Consider the following 25,149-nt stretch of genomic DNA (forward strand, 5'->3'; position numbering starts at 1 on the left):
CACGTGGTAATTACGGGCGGAAATACGTCACTTGTAAACTACTGGCGGAAGTGTCTTACCTGCGCTTCTCTTCGTGTGAACATGCTGCTCTTCTGCCCAACTTGTGGAAATGTTCTTATTGTGGAAGAGGGGCAGAAATGCTACAGGTTCGCCTGCAATACCTGCCCCTATGTGCACAATATTAACCGCAAGGTACATGACTTTACTATGTCATATTCTGTGTGAATTAGAGGGAATGTCCAGAATTTTGTCCTTTAGAGGCCAAAAGCACGTGATATGTTGTATGCACTGTCTCTTTCTTCACCTGGGAGCTGTTATTTAGACAGATCCTTCCACTCTTTGCCCCATCCAGCTAAAAGTGGTCACTGCTGCCCCCGGACTGGAGATTAGGGGTCAGTATATAGGCAGGGAGCAGAGAGTATATGTAGCCGGACATTATTGTGTGTAATACTGTCATAGTCATCGTCACCCACCAATGTCATTATACTGACCTATGTCATGTGTTTTAATACTTGTGCCGAGCTATTGTGTGATGCGGCCACTGTGTAATGTGCCATACTGATCGTCACCCACCACCAATGTCATTATACTGAACTGTGTCCCAGATGGGTGTCATTCTATGTAACCCGGGCCACTCAGAGATCATCTGACCACAACACAGTGCCACTGCAGAATGTATGGAGCCATCTGCTTGTTACTATACACTGCTAATATCCAGAGCCCAGACTGCAGACAATCAACATACAGTTTGTAAGTAGTTCCTAGTTTTAGATTTTTATCATTTAGATGAGCCTGCTGCTATAGTCTTTGCATCCATGTGCTTTCATTTCTGCTTTAGTGTAGACAAAGTGACTATTTATAAGGAATAGCTAATGCAGCGTTGGGTTGGAGAGTATACACATCAGGGCATCTGTATTCCAGAAGTCCATTATGCTCTGTATTTGCCCAGCTCTGTTCCCTAGAGATCACTTGGCAACACATATCATATGCCAACAGATCTCTTTGCTGTTCTATCTCTTTGTAACTTCTATAAGCTGCGGTTCTTTGTTGACTTATTTGTTCTTTATAGGGTTATTGTTCTTTATAGATGACTCATTTTGTCTCTACCCTCAACCATTTCTGAGCAACCATTCCCTTAGTTTTCTCACCCAGTCTGCTAGGGCTCTCTAGTGAGCTTTCTTGGGCTGGAACAGACATCCAGGTACCTGGGTCAGGAATGGTGTGGGCTACAGAAAAATTCCAGTGATGTCAGAACCAGTGGAGTGACACTCATGAAAACATGCAAGAAGATTGTGTATAAATTGGGCCTTACCACACCTCAATGAGGCAAATTTATCAATCTTTTTATGACATAAGTCTTAATTTGCGTCATTAAGCTTGTTGTTAGACCTGGTGCCTTGTTCACAGGGAAATATGACTCCATGGTGACAGTCCTTAGCAATAATGCTAAAACTAAGTATGTTATGGTTGTTTCCCTTCTAGGTAACTAGCAGAAAATATCCTAAACTCAAGGAGGTTGATGATGTTCTTGGAGGCTCTGCAGCCTGGGAAAACGTGGACTCAACTGCAGGTGAGAATTGTCAACCTCATACAGCCCTAGGCTTGTTAGTGTTTTGGCTTAGTCCTTGGCTTTAACCCCTTCACGCTCCGTGACGGATATATCCGCCACGGAGCTGTGAAGGTTGTATGAAGAAGGCTCACGGGCTGAGCCTTCTTCATACAGTGATGGGCTTTGCTGCATATCGCAGCAAAGACCCATCGCTATCACCCGCGGTCGGTGCTTGCACCGATCGCGGGTGTTAACCTCTTCTTTGCCGCCGGCAAAGTCGCCGGCGGCACTTTAAATTTGGCGGCGCGTGGGCGCCGCCATCTTACCTCCGATCGCCGCTCCCCCGAACGTCATCGGGGGGCGGCGATCGGTTGCCATGGTAGCCTCGGGTCTTCGTTTGACCCGAGGATACATGGCTTCTGCACATGCATTACAATGAGCCTGTGGCTCATTGTAATGTATAGTGTGCAGAAATGCCATATACTGCGATACAGTAGTATTGCAGTATATGGCAGGAGCGATCAGACCATCTAGGGTTAATGTACCCTAGAGGGTCTAAGAAACAGTGGAAAAAAAAGAGAAAAAAAAAAGTTTAAAAAATGTAAAAAAATAATAAAATATTAAAAGTTCAAATCACCCCCCTTTCCCTAGAACTGATATAAAATATAATAAATAGTAAAAATCACAGACACATTAGGTATCGCCGCATCCCAAAATGCCCGATCTATCAAAATATAAAAACGGTTACGGGCGGCGGTGACCTCCGGAACGGCAAATGGCGCCCAAATGTCCAAAATGCGACTTTTACACCTTTTTAGATGACATAAAAAATGTAATAAAAAATTATCCAAATGTCGCACAGTCCTCAAAATGGTAGCAATGAGAACGTCGGCTCATTTCGCAAAAAATGACCCCTCACACATCTCCGTGCGCCAAAGTATGAAAAAGTTATTAGCGTCAGAAGATGGCAAAAAAATTTTTTTCTTTTTTGTACACATTCGTTTAATTTTTGAAAATTTATTAAAACGCAATAAAACCTATATAAATTTGGTATCACCGCGATCGTACCGAACCAAAGAATAAAGTAGGCGTGTTATTTGGAGCGCAGAGTGAAAGTCGTAAAAACTGAGCCCACAAAAACATGACGCACATGCAGTTTTTTTCAATTTTTCCACATTTGGAATTTTTTTGCGGCTTCCCACTACATGGCATGGAATAATAAATAACATCATGGGAAAGTAAAATTTGTTACGCACAAAATAAGCCCTCACACAGCTCTGTACACGGAAAAATGAAAAAGTTATGGATTTTTGAAGATGGAGAGCGAGAAATCAGCGAAAATACCCTGCGTCCTTAAGGGGTTAAACCTAAAATGGGTGCAACACAGAAGCTGGAGTGCTTGGCTGTCAGAAACCGCCATGATATCTGTATATGGATGCTCAAACATGCAGCATGTACCATACAAATGAATGGACAACAACCACAGGGTCCATTTTCTCCACAAATTAATTTATGTGGTGAAATAAGAAGGGGCTCAATAGTGTCTTGTAATTTAGGGTTTAAAGGGGTTGTCCAACTTTCGTTAAAAGACAGATTTGGCAAGCTCTGTGCAGCGCTGCATAATCTGTGTTCGCTATATAAATAAAGGAATTATTATTATTATAGGTGGGCTTAGGAATAAGAACAGGGGTCGGTTTGACGTTGCATGAGGGTTGACATATATCTTCCTTTTTCTTTATCATGTGACTTATTTGCATTGCTGTCATTCCAGAAACCTGTCCGAAGTGTGAGCATCCAAGAGCCTTTTTCATGCAGATCCAGACCAGATCGGCAGATGAGCCAATGACTACATTTTATAAATGTTGCAATTTACAGTGTGGCCACCGATGGAGAGATTGAGCCTTTCCTCCTATGTGTTATTTGCAAGTGTACATTATTAACTTAATATGTATAATAACTTTATAAAGATATTAGTTAAAGCGTTTTTGTTTTTTTTTGTAAATTTAAATATCCATGAGTTTCCATTAAATTGGTACAGCTCATATTCTGGTTGTCAGGATGTAATTTATTTAATTAGAGAATAGGATATTGTACACCTCTCCTACCCAGCACTGGACCCTGGCATACCCGGACTATCTGTGTGATGAGAATTTTTTATTACCCCTATTATTGGTTATTATTACCATTGGTTATTATTAGCCACTCTAATAAACATTTTTAAGAATATGTCACATGTAACTCGAATAATAGTGTCATTTTAGGGACCCCCCCTCCCCCTGGTAGGAGGAGAGCAGGATTATCAGCCCTGTGCTTTAATTTTTGGTTTAAAGTTATAAATGGTCAAAACTAAGCTTCTATGAGGTGTAGGATATATGTGACTACTTTCTGACCATTTAACACCCAAACATAAGGGGAACTCAAATATGTTTAAAAAATCTTATAAATTTTTTTATTTCATATCGATTAAAACAAATACAAACATTAACTTAAACAGATTAAAAGATGGTCCCAAATTGATGGGGGAGACCACAGCAATTCATCTCAAATGTAATCGTTGTACTTTTAAATATTGTATTAGGCAATAACGTGCATGGTGCTGGACAATAAAGTGCTAGGCAATAACATGCATTGTGCTAGGCAATAAAGTGCGTTTTCTAACTACAATCAATGGTCTGAAGGTTATTACCTTGCTGTGGCTGTTTGTCTGCCCCTGTTTGTCTGGGGCGCGGGGCAGACAAACAGCCACAGCAAGGTAATAACCTTCAGACCATTGATTGTAGTTAGAAAACGCACTTTATTGCTTAGCACTTTATCGCCTAGCACAATGCATGTTATTGCCTAGCACTTTATTGTCCAGCACCATGCACGTTATTGCCTAATACAATGTTTAAAAGTACAACGATTACATTTGAGATGAATTGCTGTGGTCTCCCCCATCAATTTGGGACCATCTTTTAATCTGTTTAAGTTAATGTTTGTATTTGTTTTAATCGATATGAAATAAAAAAAATTATAAGATTTTTTAAACATATTTGAGTTCCCCTTATGTTTGGGTGTTAAATTGAAGCGCAGGGGGGAATTCTCCTGAAATGAGCTTGAGGACATATTTTGTTTGGAGTATACTTTCTGACCATTGCCTGCTTGCCACTAACCACACCAACATATTATAAAATGTTATGTGGAGATTAAGTGCGCACAATTCCTCCGGTTTCAGACACCTTATATGTCCTTTATGCAACCTCCCTCTGGGGTCCGACAAGGGGTGTGGCCCTTCAGGGTGTGTGTATGTTTAACCAAATAATCAGAGGTGCAATATGATGTAAAGACATGCCATAGTAACTTCCACTATGATCATTCTGGTTCAGTTTTGCACTTTGTACCTAGTGGAAATTAGTCTAATAATTGATAAGTGCAACATTAGCCCAAGGGAGCAGATTGATTCCCAGGGAGCGGAGTGGCTGACTATAGTGCAGCCAAGCGCTAAAATGTGGCTTGTTCCACAGGAACTGGCCTCATCCACACCCATCAGGGCTGAGCTGCCAACCAATCACCACCTGTGATTCTACAGTAAAGATTACATTTGTTTCAACATAATATGAATATCACATTAATTCCTTTATGACAGGCATGATGTAATAGTAATACAGATGTAAACACTCCTTTTGGTCAGTAGGTGGCAGCCAATTATTTATTATTGGATAGCTATAGCAGGAATTGGCCAAGGGCGTTCTTCGTTTTTGGGTTTCCATTTTTCACTCCCCACCTTCAAAAATCTATAACTTTTTTAGTTTTCACAGGACTCTGTTGATGAGAGTTGAGGATAGCACCTTATTTTTTCCTTTGTCCCCTTTGATTGTGCTGCTGGACTTTTCGTTTTTTAGATAGAGAGAGAGAGATATGGGATAGGTAGGTATGTGATAGATAGATAGACGATAGATAGATAGATAGACGATAGATAGATAGATAGACGATAGATAGATAGACGATAGATAGATAGACGATAGATAGATAGACGATAGATAGATAGACGATAGATAGATAGACGATAGATAGATAGATATATATATAGATTGATATGAGATAGATAGATAGATAGATAGGGATAGGAGATAGATAGGGATAGGAGATAGATAGGGATAGATAGATAGATAGATATAGGGATAGGAGATAGATATAGGGATAGGAGATAGATATAGGGATAGGAGATAGATAGATAGATAGATAGATAGATATAGGGATAGGAGATAGATAGATAGATATAGGGATAGGAGATAGATAGATAGATATAGGGATAGGAGATAGATAGATAGATATAGGGATAGGAGATAGATAGATAGATAGATAGGAGATAGATAGATAGATATATAGGGATAGGAGATAGATAGATATAGGGATAGGAGATAGATAGATATAGGGATAGGAGATAGATAGATATAGGGATAGGAGATAGATAGATATAGGGATAGGAGATAGATAGATAGATAGATAGATAGATAGGAGATAGATATAGGGATAGGAGATAGATAGATAGATAGATAGATAGATAGATAGATAGATAGGAGATAGATATAGGGATAGGAGATAGATAGATAGATAGATAGATAGATAGATAGATAGGAGATAGATATAGGGATAGGAGATAGATAGATATATAGATAGATAGGAGATAGATATAGGGATAGGAGATAGATAGATAGATAGATAGATAGATAGATAGATAGGAGATAGCTATAGGGATAGGAGATAGATATAGGGATAGGAGATAGATAGATAGATAGATAGATAGATAGATAGATAGGAGATAGATATAGGGATAGGAGATATATAGATAGATAGATAGATAGGAGATAGATATAGGGATAGGAGATAGATAGATAGATAGATAGATAGATAGGAGATAGATATAGGGATAGGAGATAGATAGATAGATAGATAGGAGATAGATATAGGGATAGGAGATAGATAGATAGATAGGAGATAGATATAGGGATAGGAGATAGATATAGGGATAGGAGATAGAGAGATAGATAGGAGATAGATATAGGGATAGGAGATAGATATAGGGATAGGAGATAGATAGATAGATAGATAGATAGATAGATAGATAGATAGATAGATAGGAGATAGATATAGGGATAGGAGATAGATAGATAGATAGATAGGAGATAGATATAGGGATAGGAGATAGATAGGAGATAGATATAGGGATAGGAGATAGATAGATAGATAGATAGGAGATAGATATAGGGATAGGAGATAGATAGATAGATAGATAGGAGATAGATATAGGGATAGGAGATAGATAGATAGATAGATAGATAGATAGATAGATAGGAGATAGATATAGGGATAGGAGATAGATAGATAGGAGATAGATATAGGGATAGGAGATAGATAGATAGATAGATAGGAGATAGATATAGGGATAGGAGATAGATAGATAGATAGATAGATAGGAGATAGATATAGGGATAGGAGATAGATAGATAGATAGGAGATAGATATAGGGATAGGAGATAGATAGATAGATAGGAGATAGATATAGGGATAGGAGATAGATAGGAGATAGATATAGGGATAGGAGATAGATATAGGAGATAGATAGATAGATAGATAGATAGATAGATAGGAGATAGATATAGGGATAGGAGATAGATAGATAGATAGATAGATAGGAGATAGATATAGGGATAGGAGATAGATAGATAGATAGATAGATAGGAGATAGATATAGGGATAGGAGATAGATAGATAGATAGATAGATAGATAGTGATAGGAGAGAGATAGATAGATAGATAGATAGGAGGGAGCTGGAAAGATATGAAATAGCTGCATGATGTAGTTTATCAATCTGTCTTGTTTACAGGCAGCTTTGTCAGGGGGATATTTGCAGGATAGCAGGGAGAAGGGGAGAATGAGCTGATCTATACTTTGTGTATGTCACTTGTTACCTTTCTATACTGCAGCTGCTCCCTGCAGCCCGGGCTCTGGTGATTCCTCCTCCCTCCGGGCTCTGCCCCTCCTCTCTTCTCCTGTTGGCTAGTCGGGTCAGTTGACCAGGCCTCTGTGTGAGTCCTGGCTGAGCAATGACCTTCCTGCCTACATTACTGTACTCAGGGGTCTGCAGGAGAACAGAGGACATTGAACAGTGACAGCCACGGGCCCACTGTCTCTAAGGGCCCGATCCTTACACCCCTGCCCAATGCTATGATGTGGGAACAGCTTTATCATACTGCTCTCTTCACCGCATTGGTTTCTATGGGAACCACAATTACATTCAGTGCTCCCCGGCCGCATGCTGACTTACCACGCATTTTTCGGAGGCTCTGCAATGATGTCCATGGAAAGGCGTCTAGTTTCGTCCTTCCACAGACATATGTTTAGTAGGACAGGCAGAGGTTCATCAGCGACAGTGCGCGTGCCCACAGGAACGGCTCTGCGTGCCGCATGTGGAATCGCTGCCCTAGGGTACGTTTAACCCTAGGTTGTCTGATTGATCCTACCATATACTGCCTTACTACGGTGCTGTGTCCTGAGGGCCATTTTAGGCCGTGTCCTAAAAGTGTTAATGATCTCTACAACAGTATTATCCAACCATCTCTATTACACTCAGCAGAGACATGTTGTAATATAGCAGCATTTTAATGATACTGTACATTAAAACACAATTTTTTTGCAATGTGTTAACCCTAGAAGGTGAAAAGTTAAAACATCCATTTCCTGCAATGCAAGTAAAAATAAACAAAAAAAAAAGTAATGGCAAAAATTATGCAAATGAGCCTGAGGGCTCCCAGGCTCCTTTAACACCTACGGAAACTGGTTCAGGTTCATTTGCAAAATTGTCCTTTTTTCCATAAAAACCAGGGAATAAGAAGCCCCACTTCTTAGAATGAATTTATAAACAAACAAAATAAAAAAAACATGTTGGGTGTTGGCTGCTTCCATCAAAATATAGAAATATTATTTTAAAAAAAATCTTTTTGCTATTTTTGAGCCCAAACCAATTTTAAATAAAAAGTTTTTAAAATGTAAATTTCTCAGAAAGTTTTATAGAAAACGTTAACAATAATTAAATACTCCATACTCCATTACTTGCGTCTGAAAATGACTGCAAGGAAAATGTTTTAAAAGATTTTATTTTTTTTCATGCTATTAAAACATAAATGTAACGTGGCATTTGGATCACACAGTGAAGCTACATGCACATTTTCTCTGTGTGCTATCCATTTTTCTAATTGATGGCACACTGACACATTGACATCAATGGAGCCATTTACATGAACATGTTTTTCACGGATCAGTGTGGAGGTGGTGGAAGACTCTGAGAAGTCCCATTCCTGCCTCTGTTTGTGGCTCAGACTGTCCCATAGAAGTCTATGTTAATGTGAAAAATACTGACACAATACGGATGAGAGAGGGGTCTCATCCACATGTGGTTTGTATTTGAGGATCACTTGCTAGGTAACACAATGATGTAACCCTTAAGGAGGTATTAGTGACATTATTTGCCAACCTTTTTTGAGTGTTTTTTTTTGCGCATTTATAAAAAGGGACAGTTTTTGCAGATATATGGCTCAAAAGCTAATTACACACCGATGACATACAGACACCAAAAAACGGACCACTGATCTACTGCTTGCGGCCCACGAATGTTATTGCATGCATGCAGCCAGGTAACTGTACAAGGAAAATAAAAAGTGTGTTAAAATGGTGCAAAAAATGTTGGATTTTTATGGGAAATTTCATTGCATTTGAAATTTTTTTTTCCTGTTTCCCAGTAAATTGCAAAAAAAAATATAATATCATGGTGGTAGGAAGCACAATTTCAATACTTACTGGAAAGACTGAGGGGTCCATATGCAGCTCCTGCATGCAGTACTGGCTCTGTTCTGCAAAATACTGATCTGTATTATTGAGGTATTTCATGGCCAGACTGCAAGAATTTTTTCACTATGACCTACAACCTTTGTATTATTTTTGATTGCTTGAACACAGCTAGAAGGATATATGTATATCTATTCCTCATTAATTAACTTTTAAGAACTCTATCTCCAAACGTGTCCTTTTCAATTTACTCAACAAAGAATTCATCTTCTTGACCTCCTTCTCTGTAAGGCTGGCCATGGTGGATGTTCTGGCTTTCTGCACCAAGCTTCTGAAGAGTTACCGTACATACTGGAGTATAAGCCGAGTTTTTCAGCACAAAAATTGTACACGAGTCTATAAAAAATAACACTTTATTCACCTTTCCAACATCCCCCAGGTACTCCAGCTTCTCTTCGCGTTCCTGCACGATGCCGGCGGCGCACAAACAATGACAGTGGCAACCAGCTGATGTCATTTTGACAGCCGTACGCAAGGCTCTGAAGAACGCCTGAAGCAAGAAGAGGACCTGCGGGGGGCTATCTATCATCTATCTGTCTGTCTGTCTGTCTATCTATCTAGTTATCTATCTGAGGGGGACATTAATCATAGTCTGTTAGACTGTTTTGAGCTTTTTTTTGCGCAAAAATTTGTTGCATCTCATTAATTTGGGCATTTTTGTGCCATTTTCTGGCGCACGACAAAGTCCGGGTGCACTTCCAAAAAACTTCACTTTTCATTACTAAAAACATAGATTTTCACTTCCCAAATGAAAAATTATCTCTATGCAACATGGAAAATACTTCGGAGCAGTTTTAAAATGTAAAATTTCACCAGTAACGACTTCATTATTTTCTATAGGATCATCTCTGTGAGTGATTATTGTCTTATTGTACAGATCTGCGAATATTATCAGACTCCATTTTCTGTACATTATAATAAAAAAGGCAAAGACTCATTTGAGCAAGATTTTTTATTTTACTTATCTGTAAATTTTAGTCCCTGCAGTTACATCACAATGATAGTTTTTTGTGCAGAGATGATGCCCTGAACGTTCTGTCACCTTTTCTCATCCCCTTTCATTATTAGTCACAACTGAGATCTAATAATTTGAGAAAAATTTGGCGCAAATTTAGGTGCAAATGAATCGGACATGCGACAATTCCAAAACGCATTTACTAAGGCAAAACTAGATCCATCATAGATCATAAGCCAAAAAAAAAAAACAGGCGCAAAAAATAGGCGAACCTGAGACCCACTATGATTAATGTCCCTCTATCCATCTATCTATCTATCTCCTATCAATACCTTCAACACAGCACATGAGGCGACAGCTTGAAGACTTGGAGTCTCTCCTGCCAATTCCTGCTGTGGAGTGTGAGGTGATGGGGGAGGGGGGCTGCAGTTTGTGTCTGTGTGGATTATTTGTTTATATATAAGTGTAGAGAAAGCTGAGGGAGAGATAAGAGGGTAGTTGTTTGGTTATTACATAAGTTAGGGCTCCTGGCAGCACATGAGTGCTGAAGCACTGAGCCATGAGGTAATCAGCTGAGTGTAGGCAGATGAGAGAGAGGGGGGAGGGTCTCATGTACATTCTCTTCTCAGGGAAGACGGAATGTGCCTAGCAACAGCTATCTAAGGAGTCACTGACAACAGGGAGAAGACTGCAAAATACATAATAATAATAATAATAATAATAATACTTTATTATCCCAAACGGGAACTTAAAGTGTCACATCCGAAATACATCAATCAACAAGACATCACATATATAAAATACAAAAAAACTCACATAAAAAACATAGAAAAACACACCAATAAACGTAAATATAAATTTCATTAGAGATTCAATAAATAATTAATTAAATGAGTTATAAAAAGTAATAAAATAGTGCCCTTCTTTCCAATAATCATACATTCTAAAACTTCCCTATTTTACCCCTAATTGCGGTATTTGACAGCTCAAGAGCCGCCGGTATAAAAGTCTTTTTGAATCTCTCCGACCTGCAACGCAAGAGAATGAAACGGGAACTAAAACCACTAATCTGCGCCTGCAGCACGCCATGCATCGGATGGTCACAGTTATTCATGATTTTTTCCAATTTCTTTAATATCCCACACTGTACAAGTTTCTCCCATCTATCAAATGGCAAACCTACTATCGAGGAGGCTTTCTTAATTATTTTATCCATCTTTTGACAATCCCTACTAGAGATACAATTGCCCCAAGCCGCTAGGGCAAATGCAAATGCGCTTACCATAACCGTATTATAGAAACCAACCATCATAGTCCTTGGGATGTCAAATGCCCTTAGCCTACGTAAAAAGAACAGATTACTATTAGCACGTCTGGAAACCTTTTCTATATGCTCATGCCAACTTAATTTATTGTCAATGATCACGCCCAGATATTTATAGCTACCAACCTGCTCCACTTCTGTTCCTGCTATAATAAGCGGTTTGGGCATGACGCCCTTTTTCCTCGAAAAATTTATAACCACTTCTTTCGTCTTATTTACATTTAGTACAAGACCATTTGAGCTGCACCATTCGGTAAATGTATTCACTGACTCTCGATATTTACTGTCGTCCCCCTCTGTAATACAGCCCACCATTACCGAATCATCCGAGTATTTCTGAAGAAAACAGCCCGGATCATTTTTCCTAAAATCAGAGGTGTACAGAATAAACAAGAAGGGAGCTAACACAGTACCTTGAGGGGCCCCCGTACTGCACACCACCTCATCAGACCATATGTCACCCAACCTAACCCTCTGCGGTCTGCAGCGCAAATAGGTCATCAGCCATTTAATCATAATCGGTTCTATCTGCATAACCTGCAGCTTAGACTCTAGAAATTCTGGGATGATTGTGTTAAACGCGCTGCTAAAGTCAAAAAAGGTCAAGCGGATCTCTGTTTTGGGGGATTCTAGATGAGCACTAAGGCCCCTTCTACACTGGCGTTTTTCACGCGCGAGTTCTGCGCGTGCATTTGACGCGCAGAACTCGCATTGCACTCTGTCCCATTGTATTCAATGGGTCTTTCTCCATTTGCGTGGTTTTCAACGCGCGTGCTTGCGTTCGTTTGCACGCGCGTCAAAATCGCAGCATGCTCTATTTTTGCGATTCACGCGCATTTTTCACGCCCCATTCAAGTCTATGGGGACGTATCAAAAACGCATTGCACTCGCAAACATTGCAAGTGCAATGCGAGTGCAATGCGTTTTAAACGTAAGGGTTGCTAGGTGACCAGTATAACAGTATTTCCCCTGCTCGCGAACGATCATTTAATTAAAAAAACACAATGAAGAACAGTGAAGAATAGAATAAAACCAGTGAACACAGTGAAGACAGTGACCACAGGATCATTTAAGATAAAAACACAGTGCAGAACACAGTGCAGAATAGATTACAGATGTTCGGCACATCTGCTTACTTGTCGGGAGATACACGCGGAACGGCGCGAACAAAATAGCATGTGAAGAACAATATATATGTGTGAAGAAGACATTGCAGATGTATGGAAACATCTGCAATGTGTTCTTTACACACATATATATTGTTCTTCACATGCTATTTTGTTCGCACCGCTCCGCGCGTATCTCCCGACAAGTAAGCAGATGTGCCGAACATCTGTAATCTATTCTGCACTGTGTTCTGCACTGTGTTTTTATCTTAAATGATCCTGTGGTCACTGTCTTCACTGTGTTCACTGGTTTTATTCTATTCTTCACTGTTCTTCACATCTGCTAACTTGTCGGGAGATAATATACGCGCGCGGAACAGTGAAGAATAGATCGCAGATGTTTGCAACTTATCAGAAGACATTATTTTTCAATTAAATAAAACATTTTATTCCCGAACCTTGGTCCCTTTGAAAAAGTCCCATTGACTTAAAAAAACGCGCGTGAAAAACGCAACGAAAACGCAAAAAAACGCGAACAAAAATGAAACAAAAACGCAGCAAAAACGTCAGTTTTTCACGCATTGCACCCGCACGTGAAACGCAACGCTAGTGTGCAAGAGGCCTTACTCTGTGTAACAGGTTAATTAATGCATCGTCTACTCCTAAGCCACGGCGATATGCAAATTGTAATGGGTCTACAAAGTCCTTCACTGCACTAGATAAGTGGCACATAACCAGTTTTTCTAAAATCTTCATGACCACCGAGGTCAACGCTATTGGTCTATAGTCGTTTAACACTTTCGGTCGTGGGACTTTATTTACGGGAACTATAACCGACGTTTTCCATAACGTTGGCACTGTTCCGCATTGTAAGCTCATATTGAATAAACGTGTGAAAACCTCACCTAACTCCTTACAACACGTTTTCAGAACCCTATTATCTAGCATGTCCGGGCCTCCAGCTTTATTAGGTTTTATCCGTCCTAATTCTAGTACCACATCCTCAACTTTAATTGGTGGCATCATCTCATGTTTACTTCCCTCGTAGTGTTCCCCCACCACATTTATATTCACGCCATCATTTACGTTATTTCCCGGCATTACAAAGTTACTCAACTCATCAAAACGATTAAAGAACTGATTCAATTCGTTAGCCTTCTCTTTATCCCCCTCTGCCCCTTCAGTTCGCGTTGGTATACCGGTAATTAGTTTTAGACCCTTCCAAACCTCCTTGGTTTTCTGCTCAGACAGCTTATTTTCTAGTCTCTTTTTGTATGCAGCTTTGCACTCCCGGATTTTATGTTTAACATCCCTCAATAGGCTTCTATAGGAGTCCACATCCCCAGTCAAGAAAGCTCGCCTCTTCAGTCCCAACAATTTCTTAAGTTCTCCAGTCATCCAAGGTTTGTTATTTGCGAATATTTTGACCCTTTTTACTGGCACTATACTGTCTACGCAAAACCTGATATAATCAGTGACCAGAGTAACGCTTAGATTTACATCACCCTTAGTTTCACCACATAGCAACTCCCAATCCGTAGTTTCAAAACAGCATTGCAATTCCTCTTCTACCGACCCTGACCATCTACGTACCACTATCTCCTTAGGAGGAAGTCTTTTTAAGACCGGGCGATATTGTGGTTTAAGAAAGATCAGGTTATGGTCAGAATTTCCCAAGGGTGGCAGTGTCACAGATTTGTAAGCATCAGTAATGTTAGCATAGAATAAATCAAGTATATGTTCTCCTCTTGTGGGCCTATTCACATACTGCGTTAACTTTGACCATATACCCGCTTTCCTGACATGGTTGAAATCCCCAGTTATGATCAATAAAGTATCACTATATCTACCTTGTAGTTCACCAACCACATCCTGAATTACTGCAAGTGCCGTATCATAATTGGCTGATGGTGGAATATATATACCCACCAAGATTACGGCCGAGAACTCCCTCGGAAGATAGAAGGGCCTCATCACCAATGCTAAGATCTCCACGTCTCCACAGCAATGTTTAATTCTCACTGTAATATGTTCGGCTAAACACCATCCCTGATTTACATAAATAATAATACCTCCTCCTTTTTTCTTCCCACTACTTCTACAATCCCTATCTCCCCTAACCTGGGAAAAACCTGGTACACTAATCAGGCTATCCGGGATCATATCATGCAGCCACGACTCAGTGAAACACATAATACAGCACTTCAACAATTCATTATTATTCACAACCATAGAATGTAATTCGTCCATTTTGTTACTTAAAGATCTTACATTTCCCGTTAACACCGAAGGGACAAACGGTCTCATCCCCCTCTTCTTCTGTTTACTCTTAAAGCCTGCCCGTGTTCCCCGAAACGGTCTCCTAATTTCTTTTGGTATATCTTTACACTTCATATTCCTCCTAGGTATAGATTTCCTAATCTCTAAGAGGACATAACGCGTAAACCTAATTCTACTGTTCTCTATAGATTGCATATGCACATTTTTCCTTTCCTCCCCATAACTGTAAACCCTGTGGTTGAGATTCCCCAATCTCAGGCCCATATTTTTATTCATTCCTCCAGATTCCATTCTTCCATTAGCCATAGATGGATACAGGCAAATGGGGGGAAAGCTGGTCTCCCCAATAGTCACATTTTCCGATCTAGGCCTTAACTGACATTGCACAGTAATTGCGGCGTTGGTTTGCACCCGGACCTCCTGATTCAGACCGTAATACGGGGCCATAGGGGGGCGGAACAGGCACCCGCCATAGATGGAACCCAGGAGAACCCCCATCCTCTGATCGAGGTAGCCCAGACTCTCCACAGCCCTCAGAGATAACTCACCAGGTAGACCTTGGCAACCATGGGCTGAGACCAGTAGCAGAGGCCACAGACAGAGCGGGATGATTCCGCCCACCCCCAGTACAAAGTACAGGGGCAGAACAAGACTCCACACTCTGAGCGCCTGCAGGACCTCATATTCCCGGACGCCCCCGGACCCCATTACAGGGCTGACTGCACCAGCAATTGGTACTATCAATTCTCCCTGGGAGATTTCCCTCCTCAATCCGTTTGGCCGCAGTAGGAGACAATCTGAGACATAGGGATCCTCTCCTCCCATCCCTAGGCATCGGCCCATCCTCCCCCCACCCGGTACCCCATACCTTGGGTCTAGACGTTGGCGGTCACAGTCCATACTCAGGCCTCTCCAAATTCACGTCAGATGTCTGTACTCGGGATCAGTCCAGTACAAGGTACAGCAGGTCTCGAGGTAGTCCAATTCCTGAAGGTAGTTCAGGAATTAATAGGGTCCAATAGTCCCAGGTTGTGAGGGGAGGGGGGGGATGAAAGTTCTCAAACAATCCCAGATAGTCCAGGGGGAAGGTGGGGGGGGGGGTCTTCAGCAGTCAGAGCAAAGAACCTTCAACTGCAAAGGCAATGGACACAGAAGATCCCCAGCAGTCCCGGCAACAGCAGCAAGGGCAGAGGCCTCCTGGCAATCCAGACAGTAACACAGAAGATCCCCAGCCACCTCAGGCAGCGGCGACGCAGGATCCAAGATCCAGGATCCCCAACAGGCCAAGTAACAGCGGTGTGGATAAAGAATCCCAGCGATCTCCAGTACACCGACAAAGTACAGGACAGGACAGATGACAGGTACAGCAAACAGGGGAACAGACAGACGGGCAGACAGGGGGACTGACAGACAAAACCCCTCACTCCATAGCCGGAGACAGACCGCAGCCGCAACCAGCCTCGGGCAGGATTCACAGTCCACGGAGCAGGCGCACCCCGACCACGGACCACGGAGCACGGGCACCGCGCCAGCCGCAACACACCTGGCAACCCGCAGAACAGCCACACCGGGAGCAAGGAGAGGAAAACGGGGGGGGGGGGAGGGGGCCAGCGTCCGAACAACAGCGGCGTCCAGACTGCGGCACCCGAGACAGAGCAGAGTGACGTGCAGCCGCTTCCGGCGCAGAACAACAAGCTAAAAAACATGAGGAAGAACGAAGATTCTGCTAACTAATCAAATTGCAAAAGGGCTTAAAATTACCTGCCCTACAACATAGCAAAATGGCGGTTACTCTTTAACCCCTTACCGACGCGAGCCCTCTCCACAGCCGGTAAGTATTTGCTGCTATATTTGCTTCTAGCACCGAACGCGGAAGTTATCTCATCGATCACCACCAGTAAAGCTGCCCAGGCCCATCGTCATCATTGAGCGGCGATCCGTTGCTTTGACAGCCTCGGGCCTTCCTGTAGTATGGCAGTATATCGTAGGATCGATCAGACAACCTAGGGTTAAAATACCCTAGGGCGGCTGAAAAATAGTAAAAATAAAAAAAGCTAAAAAAAATTGTAATAAAAAAAACTAAAAATGAAAATCATCCCCTTTCTCTAGAACTAATAAAAAAATATCAATAAACAGTAAAAATCATAAGGTATCGCCGCATCCAAAAATGCCCAATCTATCAAAATAATGTTTTTTCACTGAGTTTAACCCCATAACAAAAAATAGCGCCCAAAGTCAAAAATGTCATTTTTTGCAAATATAAAAAATTAAATAAAAGTGACCAAAAGGTCGTACAGTCCTAAAAATGGTAGCATTGAAAACGTCATCAAAAGTTGCAAAAAAATGAAAACATCCACAATTCTGTACACGAAAGTAAGAAAAAGTTATTAGCGCCAGAGGATGGCAAAATAAAAAAAAATATTTTTAACAGGAGGTTTTAATTTTTGGAAATAAAATCCTATATATAAATTAGGTATCTCAGTAATCATACCAACCCCCAAAAAAAGGAGATATGTCATTTGGGGTTTAGAGAGAAATATGTAAATTCCAAGCGTCCTGGAGGGCGCTGCTGCAGGGACTCTCCCTGAGGAAGGTGTTGTGCTCCTGAAGGCGGGCCCTCCCTGCTCACAGCAAGGGGTCCATCAAATCGGCCATAGCCTGACCTGCTCTCACTTTGTCCTTGCAGTAAAGATATAGACATTTGCTACCACATTGTTGTTGTTGCTTTATAATAAGCAGAGTGGAGAGCATCCCATTCAGATCTGCCCTACTCCTTTGTCTACTTGTGGTTGCATAGTCCTGTAGGTTGTTAAGGACTAATCTGAAACTGTGCCAAGTGGGGTTTCTCCTGGCCTACCAGATGACAGATCCTTAAAGGAGTTTATAAGGAGACAGGTGTCCTGGATAACCCCAATGGCATGAGTTTCTTGAGACTGTCTGTAAGGTACTGCACGCTACATCATGGTGTTTCTGGACACAGAGTCTTTGAGTGCTGCTCAGGTTGCGGGTGCACAGGAACGAGCGGAGGGGCAGGCCCCCTTGAATGGCCATCAACGACAAACTCTTGTGCCTGTTGAACAGACTGTCATAACACAGGTGGGAAAAAATTCTGAAGCAGTGAAATTGGCGAAAAAACACATTTGTGTCACATTTCTGTGGGCTCTGTTTGAAAGAATTTTACTGTTTGCACCAAAAGAAGCCTCCATTCTGTTCTTTGGGTCAGTGTGATCATGGAAATACCAAATATATATCAAATACCAAATATATATCATCATGGTGTCCTTCAATAAAATGTTTATTTCTTTCTGCAATACTTTGCTGTGGCCTCAGCTGTTTACAATCGTTTGTACAATATTAACAATAGCGCACATACACCGTATACTGTGTCGCAGCAGCACAGAATGAATCACAATATACAATAAATTAAGATTCACACTGAGCATGGATTTCAATGGGTCCCAGGGGGATGCTGCTGTAGGGACTCTCCCTGAGGAAGGTGGTGTGCTCCTGAAGGCAGGTCCTCCCTGCTTACAGCAAGGTGTCCATCAAGTCAGGCATAGCCTGATCTGCTCTCACTTTGTCCTTGCAGTAAAGATATAGACACTTGCTACCACATTGTTGTTGTTGCTTTATAACAAGCAGAGCGGAGAGCATCCTATTCAGATCTGCCCTTCTCCTTTGTCTACTTGTGGTTGCATAGACCTGTAGGTTGTTAAGGACTAATCTGAAACTGTGCCAAGTGAGGTTTCTCCTGGCCTACCAGATGACAGATCCTTAAAGGAGTTTATAAGGAGACAGGTGTCCTGGATAACCCCAATGGCATGAGTTTCTTGAGACTGTCCGTAAGGTACTGCATGCTACATCATGGCGTTTCTGGACACAGAGTCTTTGAGTGCTGCTCAGGTTGCCGGTGCACAGGAACGAGCGGAGGGGCAGGCCCCCTTGAATGGCCATCAACGACAAACTCTTGTGCCTGTTGAACAGACTGTCATAACACAGGTGGGAAAAAATTCTGAAGCAGTGAAATTGGCAAAAAAACACATTTGTGTCACATTTCTGTGGGCTCTGTTTGAAAGAATTTTACTGTTCTTTGGGTCGGTGCGATCATGGAGCTCACAAATAAGTACGCTTTATAGGTAGTGACTGGTACCCAAAACAATTTCATAAAATGAACTAGTGCAGGTCTCTTTTTGTGTCCTTCAATAAAATTTTTATTTCTTTCTGCAATACTTTGCTGTGGCCTCAGCTGTAGTAGGGAGTCTAAGCCAGTTCTCCACCCTTTAACCCTACAAGAGTGGCCATATTCCCAGATCATGGTGCTCAGAAGGGTTCATCAAGGTCATTACAGGGGTATTCCCATGAAGACAAGTTTCTTAAATGTACTCAGGATAACAAAATAACACATTCTGTAATTCCAACCAAAACAAAAGAAAAAGAATGCATTCAAAGGGGCTCATAAGATAGTGCAGAAACAATCATCAAATTTTATTAGTACACGACAGACAATAACCAGTGCTCTAAAAACATTTAAAATACAAAAATGTACATACCAAAAACAATGTACAGTGACCTGGTGTAGGTACACCGTAACTGCCCACTGTCAATCACTAAATAGTGATATAATACCTCCCCAGAGTTCTCAGCCTAGAAATGACATAGGTATAAAGTGCCAAAAGTGCTATATGTGTAAGGATCTAAACAATGCTCCGTGTCTCCAAGGCTGGAGAAAAACAATAATCATGACCTACGGTAAAGAATGCTATCGATATGCTGATAAGCGTGACAAGTAAAAGAAATACAGGATAAAGAGATGGAGGATTACCACAAGCAGACCAGCATATAAGGTGAGACATGCTCATCTAGGGCTCTATACCCCTGAGGAAGTTCCCCTCCTTGGCGACGAAACGCGTGGGGAGCCCAGTGCCCCTGTCCCCACTTACCTCCCTTCATCCTATGCTTGTCTGCTTGTGGTAATCCTCCATCTCTTTATCCTGTATTTCTTTGACTTGTCACGCTTACCAGCATATCGATAGCATTCTTTTGTTTTGGTTGGACTTTGTCTTTGTGCATTCGGCTCGCCTATATTGGAGCTGTGCTACACCCGCTGGTTTTTCTTATTTATACATTCTGTAATTCATTACAATTCATTACAGGGGTATTCCCATGAAGACAAGTTTCTTAAATGTACTCAGGATAACAAAATAACACATTCTGTAATTCAATATAAACAATATAAACAAGAATACACCATTTCACAGATATATTTCCAACCTGTCTCTATCAGTCCTGGTGTACACAATTTTAGCTGCCCCTGGTTTCCGACCCTGTATCTTCTGGCTTTGCCGTTGGCAGCCATCATGGCTGAGGCCTTACGGAGCTTCTCTCTTCCTCTGCTCTCTGCAGGGGTCCCTCCCCTGCATTCCAGGATGGAGCTCTCACACACTGACACAGACACTGACTTCCTGCCGGCAAGCAACACAGCGTGAGGAGAGTTAAGCTGCAAGCTACAGGCAGATAAGTTATTTATCCAGGGCAGAGGGAGGGAGGGGGGGGGGAGGTAGGAAGGTATATAGTAGAGCTGACAGTATGTAATGGCTGTGATAGTAGAGGGGAGAAAGTCATGTGTAATATGCATCTAATAGACCTCATCGTGTCATCTCCGATCTGTCTCTTTCTATGTGTCCAAAAACTAAATGAAAGTGTATATAAACCTGTACCCTTGTAGTCTAACCACATTGTCACCACACAGAGAAATAGAGGGATCATGAAGTGTCTGCCCCTGCCCACCCCCCGAAATCATACACTGACCATCACGGAGTGATAGCAGCTAAAACCGCAAAAAAACTGAGTAAAACTGCAAAGTAAGGGGTTAAAAAAATAAACTCTTTATTATGTAAACATCACTAGGGGATTGAAGTTGGGGAATCTTGATTCATGGGGCAAACCCCTTTAATGGTCAGTAGGTGCTCTGCGGTGACTAACTTGTAGCAAGGTCGTCAACCGAAGAGCAGGATGATATAGGCCAAAGGATGAAGCGAAATCGTAGTCAGGACATAGCCGAGGTCAATGGGGAGGCATCAGGAGCTCAGAGATCTAGACGTATATGAACTTGTCCGGCGGCTCGGTGCACAGGCTGGAATAAAGAAAATGTCATTATTACAATATTTATATATGAAAAGAGAACTGCAAAATTGACGTCTAATGTTGAATCTCTCTAGGCATAAATCTGTCTTGTCTCAGATCTCTATTAGTGACCTAGACTCCAGGAGGGAATCTATTTCTTTATCTCTTAGTAGTGTATCTCAGGTAAGGAAAAATACTACATACTTGCAAATGCACAGCATCGCCACGACTATGATGACAACGGGCAGTCCGTAAATGACGCTCCTAGGTATCTCGGTGAAATGCTCCTTCAGCTCCTCAAAATACGACCTTCGATGTCCTAAAGAAACAGGGCTTATGTTACTAAACTGGTTTTCATTAAGGAAGGAAATCTGCTTGGCCCTTATATGTCATCTGTAGGCATCAATGTAGAGGGCTGTCTGAAACAACCTAGTACACTTGGGGGACACTTACTCACTAAGTCCTGATCCTTGAGCTGGACGGTGCCGTCTTTTCCCTCCTCCATTCCTGATGGCGGGGGGGTTGGCCGGCAGACTACACATGACGCACACAACAAAATCAACAATAGTTGACGCATGTTTGCACTAAAATCACACGTAGCAAATCGCAAGTAGTGATATCTCCTCTCCACAGCCGCAATCACAACTGCAGCTCCTGAACCACTGACTGTATGGCTAGAACTCGATGATGTCATAATTGTCACTTTGACAGCCGCCTGTGACCTACAACATATCAACCAATACCTTGCTGCTTTATTAAACGGCTATTCCCGGAATAAGCATAATTCATATTCAAATGGGTTATTAAAATATATGCTAATATGTCATTAGATGTCATTTAAAATTTTGCAACCCTTTGCAAAAAAAACTTATGGACATAGACTATAATGAAGTATTAAATTGCTACTGGCCCTTTCATCAGTCCTGTGACTGTGTCCCTGTGGCGGAGACACAGGACAGAAGATGGCCGCAGGTCATTTGTCAAAATTTTTCATACAAACAGTTATCCCTGAATTCATATAAGAAAAGCAAATCAAACATCATTAAAAGAACTTACCTCCCAGCGCTCCCACGCCCTCCACCTGCTACTCTTTGTGCCCTGCGCTGAAAGACGCAATATCCTGGAGTAAAAGTCAGGTGCAAGAGGGAACCATTTCTGAAGCAGTGAAATTGTCAATTTGCTTTATTGAATGAGCTAAGCGGGTTACCAACATGTACACGATATTTACAATGGCGCACATGACTGGGGAGCATCGACTCTGTTCTCATCTCCCCCTTTCCCTGTTAACCAAACTGCCGTGCCAACTCCATCCCTCCTTGTCCCCATTCCACCAATAAGGACATAACACCATTTCTTTGGAAATTTTTGGCCACAGCAGCCAATTTTATTAACAAACAATATAAAACATTAAATACAATCCAAAAATTACATATATTTATATATATCTAGGTAGGTGGTCCTCGAGGCCCCAAAGAGGTCAGGCACACAAAATTAAGGAAACTTATATTCCCTTAACAATTCCGTTACCGCCAGCCGCCCCCACAGGCTCGGCGGCACCGCCAGCCAGCTTTAGTGGCTTGTATCTTCTCCCGGGCTCCCCAAGGACACCACCTTGTAAGAGCCCACAACCCAGTGTGCCTAGACCCAAAACCACCATCCAACAATTTCCGAGGTGTGTCACTCACTCCTGACTCCACCTCCCGATAGACTTCTTACCAACCCCGAGGACCCTCTACCCGCCACGGCTACCGTGACATTAAGCAATTTAAACCCAAGCATCCTCCCCTTCCCCAACCTTCTTTACCCTCTGATTTAACCCCCCCCAATTAATATCTGACCCCCCATCTGTAACCCAGGGCGGGCGGGTGGGACTTCTGCTTTGTGTCTCACCGGACTGCCTTGTTTTCCCGCTCTCTGCTCTTTATAACACCCCCTCCTCCCCCCAGACTAACTAATTCCTCCCCCACATTCAAAAGGGGCCAATCCCCTCGCTCTGCCCCCCGTCATGTTGGCCTCCAGCCCACCCACTCCGTTAGGGGGGGTTCCAGCCCTTTCTTGACTGGGGAGCATCGACTCTGTTCTCATCTCCCCCTTTCCCTGTTAACCAAACTGCCGTGCCAACTCCATCCCTCCTTGTCCCCATTCCACCAATAAGGACATAACACCATTTCTTTGGAAATTTTTGGCCACAGCAGCCAATTTTATTAACAAACAATATAAAACATTAAATACAATCCAAAAATTACATATATTTATATATATCTAGGTAGGTGGTCCTCGAGGCCCCAAAGAGGTCAGGCACACAAAATTAAGGAAACTTATATTCCCTTAACAATTCCGTTACCGCCAGCCGCCCCCACAGGCTCGGCGGCACCGCCAGCCAGCTTTAGTGGCTTGTATCTTCTCCCGGGCTCCCCAAGGACACCACCTTGTAAGAGCCCACAACCCAGTGTGCCTAGACCCAAAACCACCATCCAACAATTTCCGAGGTGTGTCACTCACTCCTGACTCCACCTCCCGATAGACTTCTTACCAACCCCGAGGACCCTCTACCCGCCACAGCCCACATGCTCTTGACACCTCAAGCATGTGAGGCCCCCCACAAAATCAAGGCTCTCTCAATCCCCTCCTGGATCCTCAAGGACCACAAATCCATTCCCACCGCATTGAGATGGACCCCATCCTGCAACCAATAGTTGCCTTCTCTTCTCTCCAACTCCCAATGCCTCACACTCACCCCACCATGCTTAACCACAAAACTAGCAATGGCTCTATTCACTTTAACCCTTGCCTTATCCAACCTTTCAACTGAGAAAGCATGCCTCCAAGACACTCTAGGTACCATCTCCGACCAAACCGTTAACATGGTCGGATAAGTTACCCACAAACGCAACAGGTCGTAACGGATGTCCCTAATCAACTCCCTGCAGGGACGAATACCCAAATCATTTCCTCCTACGTGTAAAACAAGGACGTCCGGAGGCCTATCCAATGCTGCAAATCTACTTACCTCCCCCAAAACTCTCTGCCATCTCATCCCTCTAGCCCCTAACCAACGTATCACCGCCACATCCCTATGAAAACCGAGTTGCCTGCCATCCGGACGTATATCAGCCCTCGCTGCTCCCCTGTACACATAGGAATGACCTAGAATCCAAACTGATCTTGGTCCCTGACCTAAAATGACAAAAACAAAACACATTACTACCACCTCGTGCTTCTCAAACTCACACCCCCCCCCCCTACTAACCTAGCTTTTACAACAACTGGGGGCGAATGTATGATCTATACCTCCCCGATTGCCATCTACCTATCCCTTTCACCATCTGTTCCCCCAAGCCATACCTGAATGCTTCCGTCGCCGCCCCAATTCTAAAAGAATGGGTCCCGTACTCCCTTCTTGCCAATCCCAAAGAATCCAAACATTTGTAAAAAATTTCCCGAAACTGAAATTTTGACAAAAAGGACCCATCCTCATGACACAATGCCGGGCCAGAACCCTTTTTCCTCAAACTGTTGTACTCCTGCCAGCATGCCACCGGGCACATTATTGAACCCCCAACCTTCCCCAAACGCACCTTCTTACCCCTCCCAAACTGATCTGTCTTGGATTTTCTCACCCACAACTCAACCGATTCATCCGACCCTACCACATCAGAAAACTGCACCCCCCCGCCCCTCTTCCGGGAGGGAGACACTAACTCCCCTATCCTAAATGCCCCAAAAAACGCCAGCGAAAAACTGACCCTAAACAAACAGACTTCAAAATTAGATCGACAGACCCTGGGTAAGATGGCCCCTAAATTACCTAATAAGGAAAAAGATACCGGCCTCCGACTATCCATCCCACTACCACCTTTTCTGAAACCCTTCACCGCCTGCCTCACCAAAAATGCCTTTGTAACGTCTCTATCCCCTTTTACCTTC

The 25,149-nt window shown here is 42.4% G+C and overlaps 1 protein-coding gene and 1 long non-coding RNA gene across 2 annotated transcripts; one reads left to right on the forward strand and one right to left on the reverse strand.

Annotated features, from left to right (window-relative positions):
- Position 1: 1 nt before the first annotated feature.
- Positions 2-3,593, forward strand: POLR3K (RNA polymerase III subunit K). Its single transcript, XM_072120800.1, has 3 exons — positions 2-192; positions 1,483-1,570; positions 3,321-3,593. The coding sequence occupies exons 1-3, from the start codon at positions 82-84 to the stop codon at positions 3,446-3,448; spliced, it is 327 nt and encodes a 108-aa protein (XP_071976901.1). The 5' UTR covers positions 2-81; the 3' UTR covers positions 3,449-3,593.
- Positions 3,594-20,961: 17,368 nt separating this feature from the next.
- On the reverse strand, positions 20,962-22,014 carry LOC140076208 (uncharacterized). Its single transcript, XR_011849528.1, has 3 exons — positions 21,676-22,014; positions 21,427-21,541; positions 20,962-21,232 (listed from the first exon to the last, which is right to left on the reverse strand). It is a non-coding gene; the product is annotated as an uncharacterized lncRNA (long non-coding RNA).
- Between the last annotated feature and the right edge of the window lie 3,135 nt (positions 22,015-25,149).

This window comes from Engystomops pustulosus, chromosome 8 (assembly GCF_040894005.1).
Source record: "Engystomops pustulosus chromosome 8, aEngPut4.maternal, whole genome shotgun sequence".
Lineage (NCBI taxonomy): Eukaryota > Metazoa > Chordata > Amphibia > Anura > Leptodactylidae > Engystomops > Engystomops pustulosus.